This window comes from Colobus angolensis, unplaced genomic scaffold (assembly GCF_000951035.1).
Source record: "Colobus angolensis palliatus isolate OR3802 unplaced genomic scaffold, Cang.pa_1.0 Scaffold114, whole genome shotgun sequence".
NCBI lineage: Eukaryota > Metazoa > Chordata > Mammalia > Primates > Cercopithecidae > Colobus > Colobus angolensis.
Genome location: NW_012112475.1, coordinates 67,007 through 93,377, shown reverse-complemented (window position 1 = coordinate 93,377; position 26,371 = coordinate 67,007). Strand labels below are relative to the sequence as shown.

Here is a 26,371-nt window from a genome sequence, read left to right as displayed (position 1 = left end):
ATCTGAGCTCACTGCAACCTCCGCCTCCCAGGTTCAAGCAATTCTCCTGCCTCAGCCTCCAGAGTAGCTGGGACTACAGGCGCCCGCCACCTGTAGCCCGCCTGGCTAATTTTTCTATTTTTAGTAGAGACAGGGTTTTTTTTTTTTCTATTTTTAGTAGAGACAGGGTTTCACCATGTTGACCAGGTTGGTCTCGAACTCATGACCTCAGGTGATCCGCCCACCTCAGCCTCCGAAAGTGCTGGGATTACAGGCGTGAACCACCACATATTTCAACAATTTGAAGCAGTACCAGAGGATATAATGTAGAAAGTTTATGTGGTCTCCATCTTACTACTCCGTGGTAACTTCTGTTGGCAGTTGGGTGTTTTTCCTTCCAGATTTGTTTGGTGCATAAGCACATTTATATATAAACTGTTTATTAGATGAAACTGGAATATGTATATTTATATATGTTAAGTTTAAGGCTGAAGTGGAGAGATTGCCTGAGCCCAGGAGGTCAAGGCTACAGTGAGCCGTGATTGCACCACTGCACTCCACCCTGGGTGAGAAAAAAATAAGAGAAAACAGAAGTTGACTTTAAGATAGATATATGTGTATGTATCTTATTCTGCAACTTGTTCTGTTCACTTAAAAATATCACACATTTTTCTGTGTTATTATATGCAGGTCTACTTCATTCTTTTTAAGGTCGGTATAGTATCCTAGTGCCATGTGTACATTTAGGTGGTGTATAGTTTTTTTATTCCAGACACTGCTGCAGTAACTGTTCTTGTCTTTTTCACACTCATGCTAGTGGTTATGTAGCATAGATTTCTACAAGTGGCACTTTTGGCATGCATATTTTACATTTTAGGTGGAAACTGACTTTTAGAATAATGATATAAAAATCATCTATAATTGGCCAGACATAGTGGCTCGCGCCTATAATCCCAGCATTTTGGGAGGCCAAGGTGGGCAGATCACTTGAGGTCAGAAGTTGGAGACTAGCCTGGGCAACATGGTGAAACTCTGTCTCTACTAAAAATACGAAAAGTAGCCGGAAGCCATGCATCTGTAATTCCAGCTGCTCAGGAGGCTGAGGCACTAGAATCGCTTGAACCTGGGAGGCGGGGGTTGCAGTGATCCGAAACCAGGCCAGTGCACTCCAGCCTGGGCAACAGAGTAAGACTCTGTTTCAAAATAAATAAATAAAATTAAAATTAAAAAATAATCATATATAATTCTCCTCATCCAGTTTACCACACAACTATTTTCATCTTTGTATGTTCTCCTTCCTCTTTTGTTCACGTATGCATATTTTCCAAGATATGCATGCTGGGTTTTGGGGGAATTTTTTTCTTTTTTTGTTGTTTTAATATCCAAAAACATTTAACCTTCTTGTCGTATCGTCTTTGTGATTAACTACGTAGTGACTACATAATACTTAGTGAAATAATTGTACCATAATTGGCCAAATATCTTACCTGTGTACATTTGGGTTGCTCCCATTTCTTTTTTTGTTTGTTTTAGAGATGGAGTCTCTGTTGCTCAGGCTGGAGTGCAGTGGCTCAGTCTCAGCTCACTGCAACCTCTGCCTCCCAGGTTCAAGTGATTTTTCTGCCTCAGCCTCCTGAATAGCTGGGATTACAGGCACGCACCATCACGCCCAACTAATTTTTGTATTTTTTAGTAAAGACAGGGTTTCGCCATGTTGGCCAGGCTGGTCTCAAACTCCTGACCTCAGGTGATCCACCTGCCTCAGCCTCCCAAAGTGCCAGGATTACAGGCATGAGCCACCATACCCGGCTGCTTCCGTTTCTTAATTAGTAGAAATAGTGCTGTGATGATGCTTCTGTGAATGTCTGGTTTTGTTTCATTTTGTTTTAACTTACTTATTAGGTTATTTCCTCAGGAGGAAATTCTTAGGAAAATAATTTCTGAGGGGGAGGGACCAATGCTTTTATGGTTCTTGCAATACATTGTCCTGTAGCTTTGTCAAGATTGTATTGCCCTTGTACCTGCCAGCTTTGTAATAGCAATGCCAGCATTTAAAAATAAACCTCAGCATTGCTATAATTTTTCATTTCTTTCTTTTTTTTGAAATGGAATCTCACTCTTGCCCAGGCTGGAGTTCAGTGGCACGATCTCAGCTTACTGCAACCTCTGCCTCCCAGGTTCAAGCAATTCTCCTGCCTCAGCCTCCTGAGTAGCTGGGATCACAGGCCCGTGCCACCATGATGGCTAATTTTTGTATTTTTAATAGAGACAGGGTTTCACCATGTTGGCCAGGCTGGTCTCAAACTTCTGACCTCAAGTCATTCACCCACCTCAGTTTCCCAAAGTTCTGGGATTACAGGTGTGAGCACCACACCCAGCTGAATTTTTCATTTATTTGTTTGCGAGGAATGATGACCATAGTTTGATGTGATTGTAATTTCTGGTAGGCATATTTTCTACTAGTATTCTTTTGCACACTACCTACTAGAGACTTGCTATTGTTCTTAGTCATTTCATGGTTTTTTTTTTTATTTTGCCTGTTATATTTGATGCACATATTTTTCTGTCCTGTTAGATTCATTTTTCTTATACAGAAGTTAAATTTTATGTTTAGTGATCAAATTGGTCATAGTTCTTTGTCAGTCATTTGCTTCCAGTGGTCATCCCTCCTATGCTGAGCCAGTGGATACTCCTGGATCTTTATTGCTGCTTGTTTTTCCATGTGTCAGGAATGTGCACCTGGGGACTAGAGAATTGGGGAGCCTTGTCTCCGTCACCCCATTGCCCGGGATGCATTTCTTTCTCATCATTTGGTTCTTGGCTTAAAGATGACATACTTCTGGCCGAGAATGGTGGCTCACACGTGTAGTCCCAGCACTTTGGGAGGCCAAGGCAAGTAGATCACTTGAGCCCAGGAGTTCAAGACTAGCCTGAGCAACATGGCGAAACCCCATCTCTACAAAAAATTAGCTGGGTTTGGTGGTACACATCAGTAGTCCCACATGTTCGGGAGGCTGAAGTGGGAGGATCACTTGAGCCTGGGAGGTCAAGGCTGCAGTGAGCCATGATCGCACCACTGCACGCCTGGGTAACAGAGTGAGACCCTATCTCAGAAAAAAAAAAAAAAAGATTACATCTCATCAGGTGTTCCTGACCACATTAGCCAGAGTAGCATCCCTTGCCCCACAGCCTAGTCCCTGTATCCTACAAGAATCTTGTTTACTTGTTTAAGTTTCTCTCGCCAGAATGTGAGCTCCCTGAGGGCAGGGACCTCCTCGGTTGTGGTCACCGGTATATTCAGCTCTTCTGTTGACCGGGAATGTGTTGTTCTTGGGCAAAACCCTTCTCCTTTCCAAACCTGTTTTCCTCATCACTAACATGGAGATCATACTAACTCGTGAATGAGAGTTTCAGAGGAGAGCATGTGTCTGAAAGCAATATATGACCCATAGTAGGTGCTGAGTAGGGAAATCATACCTGTGTGTCCTCCCATTCCTGATAGATGTGTGAGATGTGTGTTTACTTTCATTTATTTTTCTTTCTTCCTCTTTTTTTTTTTTTTTGAGGAGTCTCACTCTGTTGTCCAGGCTGGAGTACAATGGCACAATCATGGCTCACTGCAGCCTCTACCTCCTGGGCTCAAGCATCCCTTTCACCTCAGCCTCACAAGTAGCTGGGACTACAGGCACACGACACCATGCATGGTTAATTTTTTTAATCTTTTGTAAAGATGAAGTTTCACCATGTTGTCGAGGCTAGTCTCAAACTCTTGGGCTCAAGCAGTCTACCTGCTTTGGCCCCTCAAAGTGCTGGGATTACAGGCATGAGCCAGTGCGCCTGGCTTGTGTTTACTTTTGTATAGCCAGATCTTAGTGTCTGGTTCTCGTTGAATTTCAGATCACCTAAACCTTAGCTCTTTTTTCACACTGGACTGTGAGGCCATGTCCCCCTCCTGTACTTAAAAAGGTTGATTTCGTGAAACATAGTTGCAGAAATGCTTTTTATTTGTTCCTTCAGTATTTATTGAGCCTATCCTCTGCGAGGTACTGGGGCTATAAAGTCTGGTCTGGTTTCCTGGTCCCAGGGTGCCTTGCATCTGGAGGAGGAGATGAACGTGACCTAAACAGTTGCACTGCATTGTGGTCAGTGCTGTGACGGCTGGGGGCCTCGGTGCCCAGCAGAGGGGCTGGTGTCAGAGAAGCCTCTAGCGGGAGGCCCTGCAGCTGAGTCCAAAGGGTTGGGAGGTAGTTACATCAAGCAGTGAGTGAAGGAGGGAAGCTTGTTTCCTTCAGACCCAGGGCGGCACCTGGCAGGGCAAGGATGGGAGGCCTCTTCGGGCTGTGTTCGCCCCCTGCTGTCCATTCTCCACACAGCGGCCAGAGCGGTCCTTTGGAAAACAATCACGTCTTGTCACTCTCTACCTCAAAACTTGACAGTGGCTCCATGAATCATATGCAGTAAAAACCAAGGTCATCACTTGATCTGCCAGGCCGTCTGCAGTCTGGTCCCAGCTCCCAGCTGCCGTCCCTCCCCTGCTCCTGCCCTTCAGCCACACCAGCCCCTTTGGTTTTCCCCCTGAATATGCCAGGCGCTTGCCCACCCCAGGGCTTTTGTGCTTGCTCTTGGTGCTGTCTGGAACATTCCCCAGAAACTGGCATGGCTAACTCCCTCATTTCCTTCAGATGTCTACTCACTGTCGCCTTGGTGAGCGTTCTCTGACGATGTATTTCACATTCCCATCACCCCTGCATTCCAGGTCCCATTTCTGTACTGTAGCTGACATTTATGTTTGACTTCTTTTTTCTTATTTAATGTCCCTTCCCACAAATGTCAGTTTTATGACATGGGATTTTTGTTTTACTTTGTTCACTGCAGCATCCCCAGGCCGAGAACATTTCTGGCACATGGAAGGTTGCCATGTAGTTACTGAATGAATAGCAGTCTTAGGAAATTTCATCTTTTTCATTTCAGCCCCATTCTCTAATCTCTAGGGGCTGTTTTGGATTTAGATTCTGACATCTTGGTTTTCACTTTCTTTCCCCTTTCTTTCCGGGTTGATTGCAGATTGAGCTGTCCTAAATTATCATCCAAGTTATTCTTACATATTCTTATTCTGACAACATTGAGTGTATCAGAGCCCTGTGGCCCCTGTATCATAGACTTCTCTTGGATACATAGATGGGGGATTAAAATGTTTTTAAATAGAAACAATACAGTAGAACGAAAAGGGCTGTTTTGAAAAAAAGAAAATCAAACCTTTCTGTAACTCCTTGCCCTTAATGTGGCTTTTTTCATAATCTCCTCTAAAATAATCTCTTCTAACCTTTTGTTTTCATGTGATTGCAGTCACCAAAGCACTTTATTTTTGCATTTTGCTGTTTTCACTTAACATTATAGCATACATCTTTTGTGATGGTATAACATGGTCTAATCACCATGGTTAATATGTGTATTATATTCCTATTAGTGAATGTTCCATAATCTACTTGGCCTTTTCCCTAATTGTTGGGCATTTTTAGTTCTTTCTGCATTTTGCTATTGCAGATGTCACTGTACTTTGGTACTTGATGAACTTCCAGGAGGGTGACCAGGGTAGACTCTGTACTGTCCAGCAGTGACCACTATTGTGCCCCACTCCTCCCCTTCACAATAGCCGCTGGCACATAGTAGGAGCTCAATGAATGTGTTGGCTGACATTCGATCTCATACACGCATGACCCACTGCATTGTACTCTCACGTCCACAGAACCCTGTCATTTTACCCAGGCTCCAGATCTTAGAGGCATCAGGCCGTTTGCCACTTTATAGGAGAAACTTGTTTACCCTTCCCTCCAGCGTTTGAGAGTATTCTTCTGTCACAGGGGAGTGGGTGGCAGTGACTGGATTGTCAGCCTTGTGCCTTCCAGAAAAACAAGAATTCATTGTGCTGTCTCCACCCAGTGTTGAGGATTCCCCCCCCCACCCCAACTCATTAGTCCCTGGGGGTGAGGAACTGTTTTCTTTTGGTGAATGGAGCGTCTGTTTCTAACAACTCTCAGCCTTTGAGGGGCTTCTGACTGGATTCTAGATCAGTCTGGAAGGGGCCGTCTGAGAACAGGTATACCTCAGGGCTAGTTTCCATCCACAGGAAGAGTTAGGCCTAGTTCAGTTAAGCAGCTATTTATCACACATCTACTCCACAGACCTTTGTAGAGTCTCTAAGAAATAGACATAGTACCTGAAACAACAACAACAAAAATAAATAAATAAATAAATAAATAAATAAAAAAGCAAAGAAAAAAGAAGAAAACAAAAAAAAAAAAGAAATAGACATAGTACCTAATGCATGTCCCAGAGAAGCACAGCCAGGGATTTGGGGAGTCACATGTAGGCAGACCCCATCGACTGGGGGGTCAGTAAGGGCTTTGTGGAGGAGATGATGTCTTAGATGGTCTAGAGGAGTTTGTTGGATTTCAGCAGAGAAGAGGCTTGTGGGATAAAAAGATGTAGAGACAGGGAGGTGTGTCATGGAGCTGGAGAGTGGAGGGAAAGGTAGGATAGGAGTGACAGGAGGCCTGGCATGGCAGAATGAGGACATGAACTCTGACTGCCCCTCCGCTTACAGATGCTGTGTGCAGGAGTAGCCCACCTGAGCAGTCTCTGGGTAATCCAGATTAATGAGCCCCTTCCCAAGGCACACTTCTTACAGCTGAGCGCTGCACATCACACTATCTCGGATGCTTGCTGAAGTCACTCAGTCTATCCTCATGTGCTCTTTGGGCCGCAAATGACCAAGTGTTGTCTTCCTGTTAGACACTACTCTCTGGGTTTTCTTAAATCATCAGTCCCATCCCCCAGCTATGCCCAATATATGAGTCATGGACGTGTATATACATGGGAATGGTGTTTATATTTTGCTCCCCAACAGCTGAGGAGGGTGGGATAATAGTGCCTGGTGGGCAAAGCGCCATGAGCAGCCCTGTCCTGCATGGGGGTGTGAGCAGATGCTCTGGGCACTGGCGGTGGCCGGAGGAGCACATCAGATCAGCTTGGGGAGCTTTGGGGGGGTGCCAGGTGCCTGAGTATTACTTGTTTGTTGGAAGACAAACATATGATTCATCTGCCTGGGGTATGAGGAAGTTAATCCTGCCTATTGGCTTCTCCTAACCTTGGTCTTGTTTTCTGGCAGGCAGAGGTGGAGGAGACACTGAAGCGACTGCAGAGCCAGAAGGGAGTGCAGGGAATCATCGTCGTGAACACAGAAGGTACACGCCCTCCCTCCCGCCATGACCCGCACCCAGGCAGGCCCAGAAGCAGCCATAACACAGCATAGCACTTGCTGTTGACAAAGTCCTTCATGAACCTGATCTAATTTTAGGCCTTTTTAATTTTTAACACCTCCAGTGTTCTTTTTTTTTTTCCATTAAGTCTAGTCAGGTGAAGCAGCGGGAGTGGAGAAGGGACAAAGAAATCGGTAACTGGTTGTGACAATTAGTTGTAAACAGCACTGCATTCAGACCAGCCACTTCCAGTGTCCTCACAAAGGGAAAATCTGCTCAGTCCCACTGCCCTGACAGATCACACTTCAGTCTTCCATGCTTACTCAGCCTCGCCCAGCACAGTTCGAGAGGACCATAATAATAGTTGTTACCCTTGGGCATGTGTTTACACATGAGCTTTTTAAAATATTGCTTCATGGTTTACATAAACAAATTTTTTAAGTGCCACCACAATGTTCATTAGCCCAATTTTGTTGTTTCTACTTTTATAGTGAATCCATTAAGTGGGTATTACCTACCCATTTGTGTTGATTCTGCTTTATTGGCTGGATGGTTCTCTAGTTAACTTCTCTGTGCTTGCAGCTCTCCTCCACCCCGACAACCCTTTCTGAGTGGGTATCTGTATAGGTAGAAGGGTACAGATACTAATTTTCCCAGACTGCACTGGACAGGAAGGGAGCGAACATTTAGCACACCCCCGCTCTGTGCCAGGATTCTGGCTGGTGCCGCGCATACTCTTTCTTATATTCCTTAAAACGGTCCCATTGTCTGCATTTTGCAATGGAGAAAACTGAGTCTAGAAATGTAATTGATCTGCCTACCATCACACAGTCGAGATTTAAATCCAAGCCCATCTGAGTGCACTTGGATGCTTTCTCCCATGCCATGCTGTCAAGAACCAGAATGGCCCCCAGGCCCTCACGCTCCAGGCCAGCAGTAAGGACAGGGAATCTGGAATCCAGCAGTTATGAGTTCGAATTCTGCCTCATCTTCTGACTAGTTTTGTGATGTTGGCCAAGTCGCTTAAGCCTGTAAATGGGGATAATACTTATATCTACCTTATAAGTTGAAGAGTAACTAAGAATGAACAGCATAAAGCATTTAGTACAGTATTGTCACCATCTGTTTTGAGCTGTGAGGCATTTGTTCATACAAACTCTGGTTTACCTGATGGGGTTCCCCTGTTGGGTTGGGGGCATCCACATGCTTTATGCCTCTAGGCCACAGTGTTTCCCAAATGTATTCATTCTTTGAAATCACCCGGGGATCCTGTTAAACATAGCTTTCCAGGCCTCAGCACCAAAAAGTCTAATTTATTAGGGCCAAAGCAAGACCTGAGGAATCTGTGTGTTTACCAAGCACCCCAGGAGATTCTTATGATCAGACAAGTTGAGAAAATTCTGCTTTAGAGGATAGATTCTAATCAGAAGAGGCTTCAGTGAGAGCCACAGGCCTAAGATTCACAGCAGTTCTGTCTCTTTCCGAAGGCCTTTCCTTGGAGAGACTGCCTCAGATCATGTTTTCAGGGCTGTGTTCCTTAAACCTAGGGGTCCTGTGCTACCCTGGGAGTAGAGGTAGAGGCTGAGGTTCCTGTCATCCACTTCAGTCAGAGCACACATACTAAGAACCATCAGTTCGTGTTTGTACATTGGTTTTAATTTGGGAAGGGGTTTGGTCAATTTAAAAACTACCCTACTGGAGTTTACAAAAATAACATAAACCAGTTTGTGTGAGGCTGGGAGGAGAGGAGTCCACTGAGACGCTGCTGCTGATAGAGCAGCGTGGCCAATGCAGAAAGACCAGGACCATGCCTGACTCACCTCTGTTCCCGTGTCATTCACCATAGGCCGCAGAGTCAGGTCAGTGAACGTTAAATGAAACAACCACAGTGGGTGTAGCCATCAGCCCCTTTGATTTGGTGATTCCTGAGGACTGTGTTCAAAGGCAATAATCCCAAAGGAAAAAACCTGAAATTTTTGCAAACATGTTAGATGCCTTAATGAGTAGATTAATAATTGTTATAATAGCTGGGCATGGTGCATGGTTACTCACACCTGTCCCCAGCACTTTGTGAGGCCATGGCAGGATGATCACTTGAGCCCAGGAGTTCAAGACCAACCTGGGCAATATAGCGAGACCCCAACTCCACAAAAAAAAAGAAAAATTAGGCAGGTGTGGTGGCACACGCCTGTAATCTTAGCTACTCAGGATGCTGAGACAGGAGGATTCCTTGATCCCGGGAGTTCAAGGCTGCAGTGAGCTGTGATTGCACTCCAGCACAGAGTAAGACCTTGTCTCTTTAAAAATAATAATCGGGCCGGGCACGGTGGCTCAAGCCTGTAATCCCAGCACTTTGGGAGGCCGAGACGGGCGGATCACGAGGTCAGGAGATCGAGACCATCCTGAGCTACACGGTGAAACCCCGTCTCTACTACAAAATACAAAAAACTAGCCGGGCGAGATGGCGGGCGCCTGTAGTCCCAGCTACTCGGGAGGCTGAGGCAGGAGAATGGCGTAAACCCGGGAGGCGGAGCTTGCAGTGAGCCGAGATCGCGCCACTGCACTCCAGCCTGGGCGGCAGAGCGAGACTCCGTCTCAAAAAAAAAATAAGAATAATAATAATAATCATAATAATGAAGTATGTAGGCCTTTCAGTGCCCAGCCCAGAGGCTGCTCCCACAGGCCAGGATTTACAGACAGCTCTGTGGGTGGAGGTAATACAGCAGTACCTGTATCTGTCACGTGCCTGGCGTGCTGCCGGGCACGGTTTGTTTATGTGTTTCTTGGCTGCCTCATAGGGTAGATGCTATTGCGGCCACCTTTACAGACACATGTGGACATCCCAAGAGGTCAGGGCATGCCCAGTTGCGGGGCCCCCCAAATTCTCTGGCCCAGTGTATTCAGTGGGCTCTAATTTTTTCAGTGCTCTTAGAGAGCCTCTTATGTGTGTTGTCGGTCTAGGACTTGTTTTGGAGAAGCAGAGTTCTCAGCAATTCCTACTTAAATCAAGCAGAATGAAAGCCATCAAGGGCAACGAAGTGGAGGTGCTATGTCCTTAGATAGAATGTTGATTTCCAGCCGGGCGCAGTGGCTCACGCCTGTAATCCCAGCACTTTGGGAGGCCAAGGCAGGTAGATCACCTGAGGTCAGGAGTTCGAGACCAGCCTGGCCAACATGGTGAAACTTCGTCTCTACTAAAAATATAAAAATTAGCTGGGCATGGTGGCAGGCACCTGTAATCCCAGCTATTCGGGAGGCTGAGGCAGGAGAATTGCTTGAACCCAGGAGGCAGAGGTTGCCGTGAGCTGAGATCACACCACTGTACTCCAGCCTGGGCAACAAGAGCAAAACTCTGTCTCAAAAAAAAAAAAAATGTTGATTTCCAAGTCAGCAGAACCCTGGCAAGCACAGAGCTAGACAGAATGTGCTCCCCAGCCCTGCCTAGTTCTGATTAAACCATGTGGTCATTTCATTTACAGGAGGCTGGGAGCCCTTGGGACACTGTGGAGGCAGGAGCAGGCCCGCTGCTCAGGGCTGCCCCGATCAGTTGGGTGGCCTGAGGCAGCTCCTTTCCCTCTTCAGCCCTCAACTGCCTCGAGTCCTGTGATGGTCCAGGGAATCTCTTTTGGGCACTTCTTCCTCCAAGACCTGAAAGACTTCTGTCACTAAGAGAGAAACTATCTTCTGGGACTGGACATTTTGACTCCAAGGAAACAACCCCGGGGTCCAGCGGCCCCGGCTCTGACCCCCAGGTTTCCACAGTACTCGCACAGGGGAGGCCCTCATTCTTGCCTTAAAACTGCCCCTAAAGCCAAGCCTTTTCACTGGGAAGCCCCAGCTGCTTACCTTTTGGATGCTAGTGAGTGCTGCCTTTTTGTATACTCATGGGGCTGATCGCAGCATAGCTGAGAACATGGAATGCAGAATGAGCCCGCCTGGCTTTGAATCCGGGCCCTACTTACTTACCAGCTATGTGGTTTTGGGCATAAGCCACTTTCTCTGTTAAGTTTTCTAATTTGTAAAATGTGGATCATAATTCTGCCTTTCTCTAGGGGAAGCTTTTAGAATAGTGCCTAGCACGAAATGCCTATGAATGTCTCAGTTAGTGTGTGTGTGTGTGTCTTTAACTTGTGTCCCATTCTCAGGGCCCCCACGTCAGTGTCTCATTTACATCTCACACAGTGACCCTGTGAGGCAAGGGTTTGCCCAGTTTGCAGATGAGAAACCCAAAGCTGAGAGAGGTGTGGATAACCGCCCAAGGTCACCCAGCTGTAGATGAACGTGGTCAGAACCCGGCATCTGGGTTGATCACACTTCCCACTGATCCATGGGGCCTTTAAGCCCTCTGGAAGCTTCCATTAAAGATGATGATTTGGGGATAATTATAATGGGATGCCTATGATCTTATCTAGGGTTTTCCTACCCAACCCCCAACATTCAGCTCAGCTGCTTCTTTCTTCAGGACCCCCTCCCTGATCACCCCAGCCCAGAGTGGTTGCTCCTGCTCCTGCCCCTGAACCCATGACATACCCAAGTCCCGATACTTTCCAGCCACCTGCCACTGCCTTTTGACATCTCTGCCTTGACTAGACTCAAATGGTGTTTCATAATAAAAGTGTGAATTTAAGCAGTTTTACCGAAAACGCAAGGGAAATTTCATTCTGTTTTTACTTTTCCAGACTCCCTGCCATCCTCTGCTGCTACTCACACAGGCAGAATAAGTGAAGACAAAGATTGGTCTCTTGTGTTCACTGCTATCTGTAGTACTTAGGATGGTGTTGGCACAGAGTTGGTGTTTGAGTAAAGTGTCTGTTGAATTTTTTAGTTGTCTTTTATTGCTTGAAGGAACCGGGTGTGTTGGAAGAGCCTGGGGGTATATCCCAGCAGACCAGAGCCCCAAGTTAGAAATTGTGCCTCCCAGATGACCAGCGACTTCTGCAGGCTCTACAGTGTTCATTTGTGAAGGCAGAGGCTGGGAGCAGGCGGCCTAAAAACTAGGCTCTGAGGTCTCCTCCAGCTCTGGCATCCAGTGAATCTGGAATTAATCTTTGTCCTTGTTTGAACTTCTTCCCGGTTTGGATCCTTGGCCCTGTACTTCCACATTTTCTTTTGTTTTTGGAGTGAGCCAGCAGATGTTTAGTTTCTTGTCTGTTTTACACAGCTCCTGCTTATATGGATGTGATCAGACTCCTCATGCCAATATCTGTCCAAACTAGTGAAAGTAGACCCTTTGACCACTCACTTACCAATAGCAATAAAAGCTTAATGATTGCTCACTAGGGACACTAGTGAGCAAATCAGACTTGGCCAAGCCCTTGGGGAACTTACATTGTGGTGGGGGATAGAATAATGATCACAGTGTAATGCTGCAGTGTCAGCCTGGGAAAGCTGTGTGGTGCTGGGTCGGTGCCACCAGTGGGGATGAGAGGTATCACCCGAAGATGGAGACCTCAGGGACCAAAGTGGGAATCATGAGTGAATAGGGGAAGGAAAGAAAGTTCCAGGCAGAGGGATCTGTGAGAAGGTGGCTTTGTGGTGTGTAAAAAGAGAAGGTCAAGGGGTCTGATCACCCAAACCATGCCAAGCCTTGAGACTGTAGGCCTCTTACCATTGGGGCCCAAAGATGAGCTACGGGGAGCGTTTCCGGCCAGGTAGCAAGAACAGCCAACCCAGAGCTCTACCTGGGCTCTGGTCCTGGCCCTTGGTGGGTGGGCTGTGTTTTAGCAAGCCCCTTGCAGGTTTAAGCAATAGTCACATCCCCTCAGATTAATACAAATGGCATTTACTGTGTGAATAGTGTTTATTTATTAACATTTATTAAGTGTACTCTTGCTAAACATTCTTAAATGAATTAAGCAGTATTCAGCCCGCCCAGCAGCACTTAGAAGCACAGATATTATTTTACAGATAAGGCAGTGGAATCTCAGGAGGTTTCATCACATGCCCAAGGCTGCATAGCTGTGAAGGGCAGAGTTGGGTGTAAGTACAGGTCAATTTGGAGCCCAGGACCCTATTAATCTGGCCCATAGCTACCCAGCCTAGGACTCAACTAAAGGCAGTTATCAGACCGACCTGCTGGGTGGCAAGAAACTGGCCCAGTCTTGTTTTCTTAGGCCCCCAGGAATGTGAGCGTGGACAGAAAGAGTCGTGGTGGCTCCTTCCCCATCGCCGCCCCATCGTGGGTAGATTATAATGGACACACTCATTAGTGCCATCCTCAGGAAGCTTCATCTGTAGAGCAAGGCCTTGCAGGGCCCTGCCATGCACATTGTGGCCATCCAGGAGCCAGCAGCAGCCCTGGTGATCTGGTCGTCTTGTCCCTTGCAGACAAGTGATGACTACAACCTCTTCTCCTGACATCACTTGGCTCAAAAAGCCTCTCAGACTCACCTGCTTCTTTTGCCACCGTGTCCTCTTCTGCCTACCCTTGCATTCCTAGTGCCCTAGGAAGACAATCAGAGCTAGTGTCTCTTTTTACTGCTGGGAACCAATCAGCCCTAGGAAAGGAACCCAGGAGTGAGACAGCAGACTGCCTGTGAGTCCTGCCCCACTGTGTGACCACAGACAGGTTGCCTCACCGCTCAGAGCTCCTATTGCCTCGCGGGGGGATGAGATGGTGTTGCCACCCGTGGAGTAGTTCTAGGGCATGGCACTGGCATGCTTTGGGGCTCAGCACCGTGCCTGTCACATAGCAAGCCCTCTGCGGATGGTGGCATTGACTGAGAATTGCTATTCCAGTTCTCTCCACTAGGGGTGTGGGTGGGAGCTCGGCAGAAGGGGCTCCACATCCTCTCAGGCTCCGTCTGCTCTCCCCTCAGGCATTCCCATCAAGAGCACCATGGACAACCCCACCACCACCCAGTACGCCAGCCTCATGCACAGCTTCATCCTGAAGGCACGGAGCACCGTGCGTGAAATCGACCCTCAGAACGATCTCACCTTCCTTCGAATTCGCTCCAAGAAAAATGAAATTATGGTTGCACCAGGTAAGGGGTCTTCTACCTCTCCATGTAGGAACAGACCTCACAGCACATTCTCTGCCTCATCAGGAGGCCTGGTGCAGTGGTGTCTCCAGAAGATCCAAGCAGGGCCCGAGGAGTTGAAGGAATTGGGTTGTTGCCTCACTGCCTAGCCAGCCTCCAGCTGGTGTCCCCCAGCAGATCCGCCCAGGGACTGGCCCCATAGGGGAACCCAGTCTCCTGGGATAGACAGACACGTGAGCATCATGCGTGTCTCCCGTGCCTTGATAGGAGAAAACTCAAAGGCATTTGGGACATAGAGGAGGGTGTGGCCAGGCCTGTCTGGGGATGTCTGCAAAGGCTTCCCAGAAGAGGGGACACTGGAACTGAATCTTAAGGACACAGGAAGCAGTGTGAGCAAGGCGGAGGGGCGGAAAGCCACATTTGGAAGAATATTCAGTGATTCTGCTCCAAAATGTAAAGCAAAAGTACCGTATCATTTTATCCTTGAAAACATGTTCTCTGCCCACTTGTAAAGACCAGGCCTGTCGTTAGGCCCGTTGCAGCCAGCTCTTCCTCCCACACCGGAGCAGATTGCTGTGTTTCTTTTACACGAGGTGCTTGCCTTGCATTTGAGGGCTGTGTGGTTCAACCAAGGCCTGTGTTTAGTCCTTAGGATCATTCTCAGGGTGAGGAGATGCTCATTCTGGGAGGAGCCCACAAGGATGGGAGCACAGGAGCGAGCAACAGAGCCACATCTCCTGCCCGGCCCCCTCGCTCTCACTCATGGACTAGGGTGGCAGACAGAGGCTCCAGGACCATCTCTGCCTCGTGACTTCTCACCCTGCTTTTTCTTGGCTGAGCCACATAGTTGAGTGTGCGTGCGTCATGTGTGTGTGTGATGGTGCACTTCCACTGCAGTGCCGCTTATCTAGGGCATCAGGATGTGAGTGGGGAGGAGTGGGAGGTGAGACTTGGTCCAGTTGAGAAGGGGCCACAAACACCTAACTCGGTTGCATGGACTTGATCTTGCAAGCAAAGGTTTTTAGGGCAGGAGGTGATAGGATTAGGATTAGGACCTGGATAAAGGAAGGCAGCGGAGGATCTGGGGACACTGAGTGCTCTGGACGTGGCAACACAGAGGCCACAGAGTTCTGAGGTCATTTGATGGGGGGTCAGCTGCTCCACGCAGCAGACCAGCGTAGGTTCTGTCACCAGGCCTGGAAGGATGGGAAGGAAAGAACTATAGAGCCAGTCACAGCAGCCCACAATTTCCCTGGGACACTCCCTAGAGGGGTGAGGACAGAGCAAGTCAGTCACAGAGAAGGACATAAGAATAACTCCAGAGTCTTTTATTCCAAAATCATGCCGTCCATGTGTACTGCCTGATCCATCAGGGAGAAAAGACTGCAGGAGGCGCAGAATCTGTTTTCCCAGCTTTGCCTCCCACAAGCGTGACCCTGGGCAAGTCACAGAACACCTGCAAATCTACATCTGTAAAATGTCGAGTAGGGGACGGTGCTGTGCTGATGTCCTGAGCCACCCTGCCTGGTTGAGTGTGTTGACCTGGGTTGGGGGAAAAAGCCTTGGAATCAGATTTAAACTGAAATCCCTCCCAGGACGTCATGTTGTGTGGCTGCAGAGGACAAAGCTTCACTCCCCTAAAAGTCGGGCTGAGAGGCCAGGCATGGTGGTTCACGTCTGTAATCCCAGCACTTTGGGAGGCCGAGGCAGGTGGATCACGAGGTCAGGAGTTCGAGACCAGCCTGACCAACGTGGTGAAACCCTGTCTCTACTAAAAATATAAAAATTAGCCTGGCGTGGTGGCGCGTATCTGTAATCCCAGCTATTTGGGAGGCCAAGGTAGGAGAATCTCTTGAACCTGGGAGGCGGAGCTTGCAGTGAGCTGAGATCACACCACTGCACTCCATCCTGGGAGACAGAGCAAGACTGTCTCAAAAAAAAAAAAAAAAAAAAGGCTGGGAACGATGCCTCTACTCACCCTGTGCATAGCAGACCTTATGCTTCCCAATGGCCGACTGGGAGTTCAGGGTATGGGGGAAGGGAGCAAATTACATGGTCTCCAAATCATACAAATTCTTCACGGACAGTGTCCCTTGGCATAAAGCTCCTGAGAATGTCTCCTCCGGAAGGACAGCATCATCTGAAAGCTCCTGGCCATTCAAGTCTCAACTTGGCAGCAATGGCATCTCCAGTTTGGCCCTGAAGACCCACAGGCATTCAGAGCCCATGAGTGTGGTTGGTGCTTGAGTCCAGAATGGGCAGCTCCCAAGTAGGGGGTTCTCCTTGGGGTTCACAGGCCCGGAGATCCCACGACCTTGTCAGTGGAGGAGGATGAGGTGGCCAGTCCCTCGCCTTGGCAGCACTGCAGGGGGCACCCGTGCTCTCAAGTCACACTCTGTCTCTCCTGCACACACGCAGCGCCGCCCTGGAGGACAGTGGCGCGCTGAGCTTGTCTTACACACAGAGCATGCTTCTTTGGCTCAGCCTCACTGCTGCCACTCAGTCCTTCCTCGCCACCAAATGCTTACCTGCATTTTTAAGGCCGTCTCCTCCACTTGAGAGTAACTTCCATGAGGGCAGGGGCTTGTAAGCACATAGTAAGCATCTAGCAAATATCCATTGATTAATAAATGAATGACTCTGTAAACCTCCCTCCACTGCTGACACCCCACTGATGGGGGTCAGAGGTGGGGTCAGCAGTGGGGATGGAGTCAGGGATGTCTGTGGGGCATAGTGTTAGGATGAAAACCAGTGATTTGACACTTTGACATACCCACTTTTATGTGGCCAAGAAAAAATAATTGGGTTTTGGTGCAGAACTCCTGTGGTCAGGAGCCACCACAGAGCCTAGGAGGCACTGGCGCTGAATAACCTCAGGATGGCTACAGAGCACAGGACCCAGGGGTGGCCATGGGCGTAGAGCAGGCCTGGCTACTGCCGGAGGTGTCCATATGAGACTGTAGTTAGCACCCTACACATCGTGGGCAGCCTGGAGCAGCCTGGCCCAGGAGGGAGATCCACGCCTTCCCACCCGCCTGGCCGATTCCTTCCAGCTGAGGAGCTGCTTCCCAGGCCACAGACAGCAGCAGGTGTTCCAGACAGCGTGGCTCTCCACATGTGTGCCAAATTCACCCCACCCTGGCCCAGAACCGCCCACGTGAACAGACTTTTTTTTTCGGAGACAGGGTCTAGCTCTTGTCCAGGCTGCAGTGCAGTAGTGCGATCATGGCTCACTGCAGCCTCAACCGCACAGGCTAAAGCAACTCTTCCCCCTCAGCCTCCCTAGTAGCTGGGACCACAGGCATGCGCCGCCACACCCAGACTTTTTTTTTTGGTAGAGATAGGGTTTCACTATGCTGCCCAGGCTGGTCTCAAACTCCTGGGCTCAAGCGATTCTCCCACCTCGGCCTCCCAAAGCGCTGGGATTATATGCATGAGCCACCATGCCCGGCCAGGACATCTTAACACAAACTTTTGTTAGCCGGACATGGTGGCACCTGTATTCCCAGCTACTTGGGAGGCTGAGGCAGGAGGATTGCTTGAGTCTGGGTAGTTGAGGCTGCAGTGAGCCGTGATCGTGCCACTGCACTCCAGCCTGGGCGACAGCGAGACCCTGTCTCAAAAAACAAAACAAAAAATAACAGACTTCTAGTTTTCACTTATTAACTTCACTAATACTAAAGCTGAGGTAACTAACTCAGCCTACACGACCTTCAACACACATTACCCATCACAAAGCACTTGAAGTGGTATTATTGGATTCAGGGCTTGATAATTTGGAATAAAAGACACTGATATTACTGACCGTGCCTGTTTTTATCAGTGGCTTGTTAATTATTTGTTTTCATTGGTGGTTTTATGTATACAGACTGGTTAGCCACGAAGCTGTGAGTCATTTCAGTTCTGTTTCTTCTCAGTTGCAACAGCCCATCTTTGTGAGAAGAACCAAGCTTTAGGCTTGGCTCTGAACAGCCACAAAGCAACTTGGCTGAGGTCCTGCCATTTCTCTCATGCTCAGCAGGGGGCAGCAGACCACGGCAGTTCAGAGTGTGGGGTCAAACGCAGGTCCCTGTCCCCACTCCACCTGTGGATTTTCCTTGGATTGGGCAAGCCCTTTAACTCTCTGAGCCTCCGTATTCTCAGAGTGACTCAAGGGCTCACTGAGGGGCCATATGAGAAGTGGGTGGCCCAGACTGGGACACAAAGAAGCCTTGATCAATGTTTGCAGTTGGATTAAGTGGGTAAATCTGCATACATAAAAATCACTAATGAAAACAGAATTAACAAGCCACTGATAAAAACAGGCACGGTCAGTAATATCAGTGTCTTTTATTCCAAATTATCAAGCCCTAAATCCAATAATACCACTTCCCCAGTTTCCTCTTCAGTAAAATGGGAGGCACTCAGGCTCACCTCCAAGGACTTGGACTTGCTGTGATTTCATGGTGGACATTCCTCCTTACTGGGCCAGATCCCTGGAGCTGGAATCCAGGCAGCTTTGTCCCCTTTCGAAATTTTCTTATTCAGAAGGTTCTGAAAAGCCAACAAATTGAGTTTGTGACAGAAATTGACATTAGCTGGCTGGGTGTGGTGGCTCACACCTATAATCCCAACAGTTTGGGAGGCTGAGACAGGAGGATCACTTGAGCCCAGGAGTTTGCAACCATCTTGGGCAACATAGTGAGACCCCATCTGTACAAAAAACTTTTTTTGTTTTGAAATGGAGTCTCACTTTGTCACCCAGGCTGGAGTGTAGTGAGGCAATCTGCAACCTCTGTCTCCCAAGTTCAAGCAGGCCTCCTGCCTCAGCCTCCCAGGTAGCTGGGATTACAGGCACCTGCCACCAAGCCTGGCTAATTTTTGTATTTTTAGTAGAGACAGGGTTTCACCATGTTGGCCAGAGGCTGGTCTTGAATTCCTGACCTCAAGTGATCTGCCCACCTTGGCCTCCCAAAGTGCTACATGAGCCACCACACCTGACCTTCTACAAAAATCTTCTTAAAAATTTACCCAGGTTTGGTGGGGTGTGCCTGTAGTCCCAGCTACTCAGGAGGCTGAGGCGGGAGGATCAGCTGAACCCTGGAGGTCAAGGCTGCAGTGAGTCATGATCGCACCACTGCACTCAACCTGGGCCACAGAGCAAGACCCTGTCTTGGGAGGGGAAAAAGAGAGAGAGAAAAAAAAAATGACACTACCCCAAGTCCAGTGAAGTTATGTCGGAATTCCATCTTTGACACTAAGTAGCTGGGTAACCTTAAGTCAGTGGTCCTCCCACAGCCTACAACATCAGCATCACCTGGGAACTCATTAGAGAAACGCAAACTCTTGGGCTTTGCCCCAGCCCCACTAAATGATGGTTCTGGGAATGGTGCCCTCCAGGTGGTTGGGATGCCCCTAGTTTGAGAACCATGGCCTTAGGCAATTCATTGGAGCTCTTTGAACCAGAGTCCCCTGACCTGGAAAATGGGTGAGAATCCTGCCTACCTGCTGCCACTGTCGTGGGGAGGATTAGAAGAGGGGACACACTGTAGAGTGCCTGCTGCCCGGTACGGGGAGGCCCCAGGAGCCCCCGCAGGAACCTTACAGGTTTATCTTGTTTTCCCAGCATTTGGAGATGCTGAGCGTTGATGCTTTTTATTGCTTTCACCCCCTTTCTCATTTTATGGTTAGTGATTTAGTGGTTTATTTGCTTTCTTGTGTGTTTTTCTCTCATTTTACATTTAGTGATTTTTTGTGTCATTTTTTTCTTTTGCAGATAAAGACTATTTCCTGATTGTGATTCAGAATCCAACCGAATAAGCCACTCTCTTGGCGCCCTGTGTCATTCCTTAATTTAATGTCCCCCAAGAATGTTAATGTCGATCATGTCATTGGACTGGCACGTGGCAGTCGCCTTGGAACCCACTCAGACCAATCCAGTGACCATGTGTGGGCTGGCAGCTCTTCCTCCCCCACCAGAGGAACCCCTGTGTGCACCAACCTTCCCCAGAGCTCCGGAGGGCCCTCTCTCCTCACTTCCAGGTTGTAGAGCAAGAGCTTGCAAGAAGCCCGCACCCAGCTTCCTTCTGACCTTCAGTTCACTTTGTCGCCCTCGGAGAAAGCTGTTTTTCTTTAACTAAAAATAACCAAAATGCTTACCCGGCTGTTGTGTCTTTAAACACTAGGTTGAAAAGGCCTCTCTCTTCCTGTGTAATCACACGTCAGAGGCCTGGCTGCCTCCGTCAGCCCTGGAGGGAGATCGTGTTCACGGCTCCGAGAGGCCGGCTGCTGCTGCTGCTGCTGCTTGTGCCGGTGGCCGTCCTTCATGTAGCTTGGTGTCAAATCGGTGCCCTGGCTTCTGGGCCTCTTGGCCCTCGTCCTTCTTTTACCATTTCCCACTGCTGCCAGTGTTGAAAGATTTTTTTCTACTACGCTGCACTGGGGAAGAGTGGTACTTACTGAGGACCCGGAATGCACCTGGCATGTAATATATGTAGCTCTCACCTAACGGTACCCTCTGCAGACAGAGTGTTGGGGCTACCTCAGACATGGGGACTTGGGCTTAGAACGGCTTGCCTATGCCATCACGGCCAGGACTCAGGTCTCGGACTCCAATATCCCTGCTCTTCCCACACTATCTGCTCCAGAAATCCTGGAGGGCCCCCATTCACCCGAGTGAGCCCGTCCTGGGCAAACATCTGCCCTGCAGACTCGGAGTGCAGGGGTCCTGTCGCCGACAGTGTCCCAGAATTCACCTGCGCTCAGGCTCCCACACACCCTCATCCAGCCACTCGCTTGTTTTTTCCCTCTGAAACCACATGTATTTAATTTGATTAGGGTTTTTCTTTTTGTCTGCTTCCTGTTACACAGGAAAAAGACTCAGCACTGTGTAGTGTGAGCCTGGAAATCCCCGTCATTGTCCTCCCTGCCCCAGAAGTCACCACTGTCTGTGAGTTCTTCCATCTAGCAATCATATCTGCCCAGATTTTCCAGTGAGGCTTCCTCAGTGGTATCGGAGGAGTAAAATACGTACTCTTCGGAGTTGAGGGGTGTAGTTTATAAGAGCTTGGCAAAATTTCTTCAAAATGTACTGTAATGAAAGATGATAGGAATTTTCCACTCTATAATACATCCATGATTATCTTAATATAAAAATAACCCTCAAATAGTTTTCCCTGAATCTTAAGTAATGTTGGTTGTCTGAGAAACACTCTGGTATCCCTTGTCCCTGCTTCCCTAGGAAGTGCCCCCTGAGAGTGGGTGACTGCGGACCCTGCTTGTTGATTATCTGCTAGGTTCTGTGGTGCAGACGAACCTGGAGTGTGGCCGGCAGCATCTCCCTTGTGTTCTCAGAAGCTGGGATCCAAGTCTGAGGCTCCTCTGTCCTTCTGCTTGAGTTTCTCCAAGAAGGATAATGGGGAAGGAGGTCGGAGGAGGAGAGGTCAGGTTTCTAGGATGGGGGTCGGGGGTCTGTCCCTGGAGGGAGGATGCGTTCTGGCTCCAAAGCAAGGGTTCAGAATAGGGCTGGGGGCCTGTCCCTTCCACCTTCCCGTAGTCCCCCTACTACTCCCTCTTGTTTGCCTTCAAGTTCCCCATCCTAAAAGCGTTCCACCAAGGTCCTGGGGAAAGTTTCTTACGAAAATGAAGATGCTCCACCTCCCAGTCCCTTGAGCACCAGGATTTTGTACATCAGGAGCCCACCATGTACATCAGGAGTTTGTAATGCGGCAAGGCAAGCATAATTCCTTGGACTCAAATTAAGATGTAAAAATTTGGCCAGGTGCGGTGGCTCCTGCCTGTAATCCCAGCACTTTGGGAGGCCAAGGCAGATGGATTGCTTGAGCCCAGGAGTTCAAGACCAGCCTGGGCAACATGGCAAAACCTCATCTTCACCAAAAATATGAAAATTAGCTGGGTGTGCTAGCACGCACCTCTAGTCCCAGCTGCTGGGGAAGCTGGGGTGGGAGGATTGCTTGAAGATGGACGCTGCAGCGAGCTATGAATCCACCACTGCACTCCAGCCTGGGTGACAAAGTGAGACCCTGTCTCAAAAAAAAAGATGTAAAAATTCATGGCCACAGAGGTTTGCGGGGGGGGGGGGGAGAAGGTTAAAATTAAGGGTTTTTTTTGTTTTGTTTTGTTTTTGTCTTTGAGACGGAGTCTCTCTCTTGTCACCCAGGCTGGAGTGCAGTGGCACAATTTCGGCTCACTGCAACCACCACCTCCCAGGTTCAAGTGATTCTCCTGCCTCAGCCTCCCAAGTAGCTGGGACTATAAGTGCCCACCACCACGCCCGGGCTAATTTTTGTATTTTTTTGTAGAGATGGCGTTTCCCCATGTTGACCAGGCTGGTCTCAAACTCCTGGCCTCAGGTGATCTGCCTGCTTTGGCCTCCCAAAGTGCTGGGATTATAGGCGTGAGCCACCGCGCCTGGCCAAAATTCAGATTTTTACGAATCTAAATGATGGTATTCCACATACAAAAACCCTAGTGTTTCTGTACTCACAAGTAGCATGTACACTGTCAAGGTTAGAAACTGACAGCTGTCCTAGGCCTGGAGGGAAACGCGTGGGTTCTGAGCTTCAGAAGGACATTTGCCAATACAGCAAAGGTGTACCCATGCCCAGTATTTTTTTATGAAAAATTTCAGACCTACAGAGACTTTAAATAATTGTATATCTTTCATCTCAATTCTACAGTTACCCATTTTGCTGTATTTCTATATCACGTAACTTTCCATTCTTCCATCTAACTTATTTTTTATGCATTTCTAAGTATATTGCAGGCAGTACCCGCCCCTAACCACTTCCAAGTGTATATCATTAACTCGTTTACTGTTTTTGGAGGATGGGTAAGATTTACATACAGTTTGGACTCGGGAAGGGGAACATCACACACCGGGGCCTATCATGGGGAGTGGGGAGTGGGGAGGGATTGCACTGGGAGTTATACCTGATGAAAATGACGAGTTGATGGGTGCAGCACACCAACATGGCACAAGTATACATATGTAATAAACCTGCACGTTATGTACATGTACCCTAGAACTTAAAGTATAATAATAATAAAAATAAAAAAGATTTACATACAGTAAAATGCACAAATCTTCAAAGTAACAAATGTGACCCCTGTGTCACCTCAGAACCCTTTCAGGAAAGCTGCTTCTGCTTCCCAGTCAGCCCAGCCCACTCCTCAGAGGCCAGCCCGTTCTGATTTCCTCCAAGTATGATTTCTGCCCTCTAAGGTACAGCTCTCGCCTGGGACCCATGAGCAGGGCCCGCATTTCAGGGAAGTGGCTGCTTCTCGGGAGGTGCTGCAGCTGCCGTCTCCCGTCAGCATTCATTCCTTCCTCCGCCTCAGACCTGGCCACGGCTCCCTGGAATTTTTTTTTTTTTGAGACGGAGTCTCGCTCTGTCGCCCTGGCTGGAGTGCAGTGGCTGGATCTCAGCTCACTGCAAGCTCCGCCTCCCGGGTTTACGCCATTCTCCTGCCTCAGCCTCCCGAGTAGCTGGGACTACAGGCGCCCGCCACCTCGCCCGGCTAGTTTTTTGTATTTTTTTTTCAGTAGAGACGGGGGTTTCACCGTGTTAGCCAGGATGGTCTCGATCTCCTGACCTCGTGATCCGCCCGTCTCGGCCTCCCAAAGTGCTGGGATTACAGGCTTGAGCCACCGCACCTGGCCGGCTCCCTGGAGTTCTGATCCTCTTCTGTGAACTGGTATTGCCGTTTCTCCAAAAATTAAAAATGCTCCAAGGATTATAGGTTTTCTCCCCTTTCGTATGTTTGGCTCTGAGACACTGCTTCTTGGCAGTTTTTCGTTGAGAATCCTAAAAGCCACCTTTCCATACCAAATTCCTGTCTGTCTCTCCCAAATTACCAGAAAAAGAAAAAATGAGAAATGGAGGTCTCAGATTCCATCATCACAGCAGGTAGAAATCACTAAGTCACCGAATCCATCAAATTAGAAAGCATACCCCACTGTCGGTGAACTTAAGCTGATCAATTATGTATTCAGTTTGAGAAGGCAAATAACACAATTGCAGAACATGTTCAAAATGCGAGTCCTACTGCTGTGGTGAACAAGCTCAATCCAATCACAAGCACCTTTGTTTTGGTCTCCCACTGTCTAAGTTTCCTCTCTAGGGCTTGTTCTCCTGCTGTCTCTAGGCGATATGTAGGGCAAGCCGTGCCCTGGGCAGATGGAGTCCCCGCCCAGCACAGGAACAACTCCTTTGAGTCCTTCGAGCTGCATTTGGAGAGAGGCCGCCCCTTCCATTGTGGGCCGCAGGGAACCTCGCGCTCTGCAGAGGGAGAGCAGCTTATGTTTGGCCTCGGCCTTATTTTATTTGCCCACCTGGTGCTGTCACTCTTTTGCCCAAGTTGCTGAGAGGGGCACGAGTGGGGAGCAGTTCCTGATTCGCCGATACTGCTGTGAACTGATTTCAGCCGTGGTGCATTTTCCTGAGCTTTCACAGGCATGCCCCCTGCCCTCTTCTGCTGGCAGCTCCCTCACTTTGGAGGGTGTGCTCCCTCTGGCCGGCCCTGTCTATCTTTGGCTCCTGACTCTCAGGGCCTCCCCTCTACACACTGTCTTCTGTTGATTGGAGGTGAAGCAGAAACCCCACCGCCTTCCTCCATGGGTGGTAAGATTCATAGCTTCTCAGTGGCCTCTAAAACTCATCCTCAAACTTCCAGCTTCTTTATAGACAACATTCCCAGCAGAAGCGTGAGCTCGCTTGAGACCACCTGGTGTCACAGCCCAGGTAGCTGCTGGTCCTGCTCCTCTCTGTGGCATTTGGCCCATGGACTATGCTTTGGGGGGTGCTCAGCAGAAACTAAGATGAAGATAATTCAACTTCAACCCCCTAGTTCACAAGAAATATGTTAGTTGCTTTCCCTAAAAAAGGCTAGGTGAAATAGGGAATTTCATGATTTTTTAGTGGGGGATGGGGGGTACGGAACCTCGCTCTTTCACCCAGGCTGGAGTGCAGTGGCGTGATCTCAGCTCACTGCAACCTCTGCCTCCCAGGTTCCAGCAGTTCTCCTGCCTCAGCTTCCCAAGGAGCTGGGATTGCAGGTGTGCGCCACCACACCTGGGTAATTTTTTTTGTGTTTTTAGTAGAGACAGGGTTTCACCATGTTGCCCAGGCTGGGCTCCAACTCCTGGGCTCAAGCGATCCTCCTGCCACAGCCTCCCAAAGTGCTGGGATTACAGGTGCAAGCCACCACGTCTGGCATATTTGATTTTTAAATACTACAAGTATTTGGGTAAAAATTAAAAAGTTTGTAATAATCTAACAACAGGCTATAATATAAGCCAGGGCTTCCCAGCCTTTTTCTAATGAAGTAACTGAAGAATGAGCGTTATCTAGAAGTCCAAGGTGAATCTGCCGGAGTCATCCAAAGAGAGCCCCCTGCAAACATGAACCTGCTCTCCAGAAACGTACACGTTTGCATCCCAGCGGCTCCGGGGAGAATGTGGAGCTGAGTGGAGTCAGGAGCGCAGGCAGCCAGGGGAGAACTGATGGCGGCTTGGGCAAGGGCAGTTTCATGGTGTCAGAGTGGGGATTCTGAAGGGAAAGCACCAGAACTTGCTGGGGAGGGTTGGAAAGTAAGGAAATGAGACATCAAGGGAGACTCCTTGGTGCCTGCTTGGGCAACCAGGTGCTGCCTTTACTGAGAAGAGGCTGATTAGGGACTTTTGTGGGGGAAAGAGCACCAGCAATTTGGAAATGGCCTGCTTAATCTGAGCCTGTTAGATACCCATGTGTTTAGTTAGAATGTCGGATGGACTGTTGAATACCCAATTCTTCCAGGCCTTGCTAGACATAAGAATATGGAGCTGTCAGCCTGTTACTGGAATGTAAAGCCAAGGAGGTCAGGCTCAGTGGCTCACGCCTATAATCCCAGCACTTTGAGAGGCCGAGGCGGGAGATTCACTTGAGCCCAGGAGTTCGAGACCAGCCTGGATAACATGATGAAACTCAATTTCTACTAAAAATACAAAAAACAGCCAGGTGCAGTGGTGAGTACCTATAGTCCCAGCTACCTGGGAGGCTGAGATGAGAGGATTGCTTTAGCCTGGCAGGTCAAGGCTGCATGACGCCACTGCACTCCAGCCTGGCCAACAGAGTGAGAGACCATGTCTCCAAAAAAAAAAAAAAAAAAAAA

The 26,371-nt window shown here is 48.6% G+C and overlaps 1 protein-coding gene across 7 annotated transcripts in view; it reads left to right on the top strand.

The window, feature by feature from the left end:
* Positions 1-20,358, top strand: part of DYNLRB1 (dynein, light chain, roadblock-type 1) — a 23,069-nt gene extending 2,711 nt beyond the window's left edge. For 2 of the 7 annotated variants that reach the window (XM_011959294.1, XM_011959331.1), the window contains exons 2-4: positions 7,148-7,223; positions 14,057-14,224; positions 19,977-20,358. In XM_011959294.1, coding sequence (XP_011814684.1) covers positions 7,148-7,223; positions 14,057-14,224; positions 19,977-20,020 — 288 coding nt within the window. In that variant the 3' untranslated portion in view covers positions 20,021-20,358. Of the gene's footprint in view, positions 1-466; positions 546-6,954; positions 7,033-7,147; positions 7,224-14,056; positions 14,232-19,976 lie in introns of those variants that run through there. The other 5 variants (XM_011959321.1, XM_011959302.1, XM_011959340.1 and 2 more) reach the window with 5 other exon arrangements.
* Positions 20,359-26,371: the final 6,013 nt, after the last annotated feature.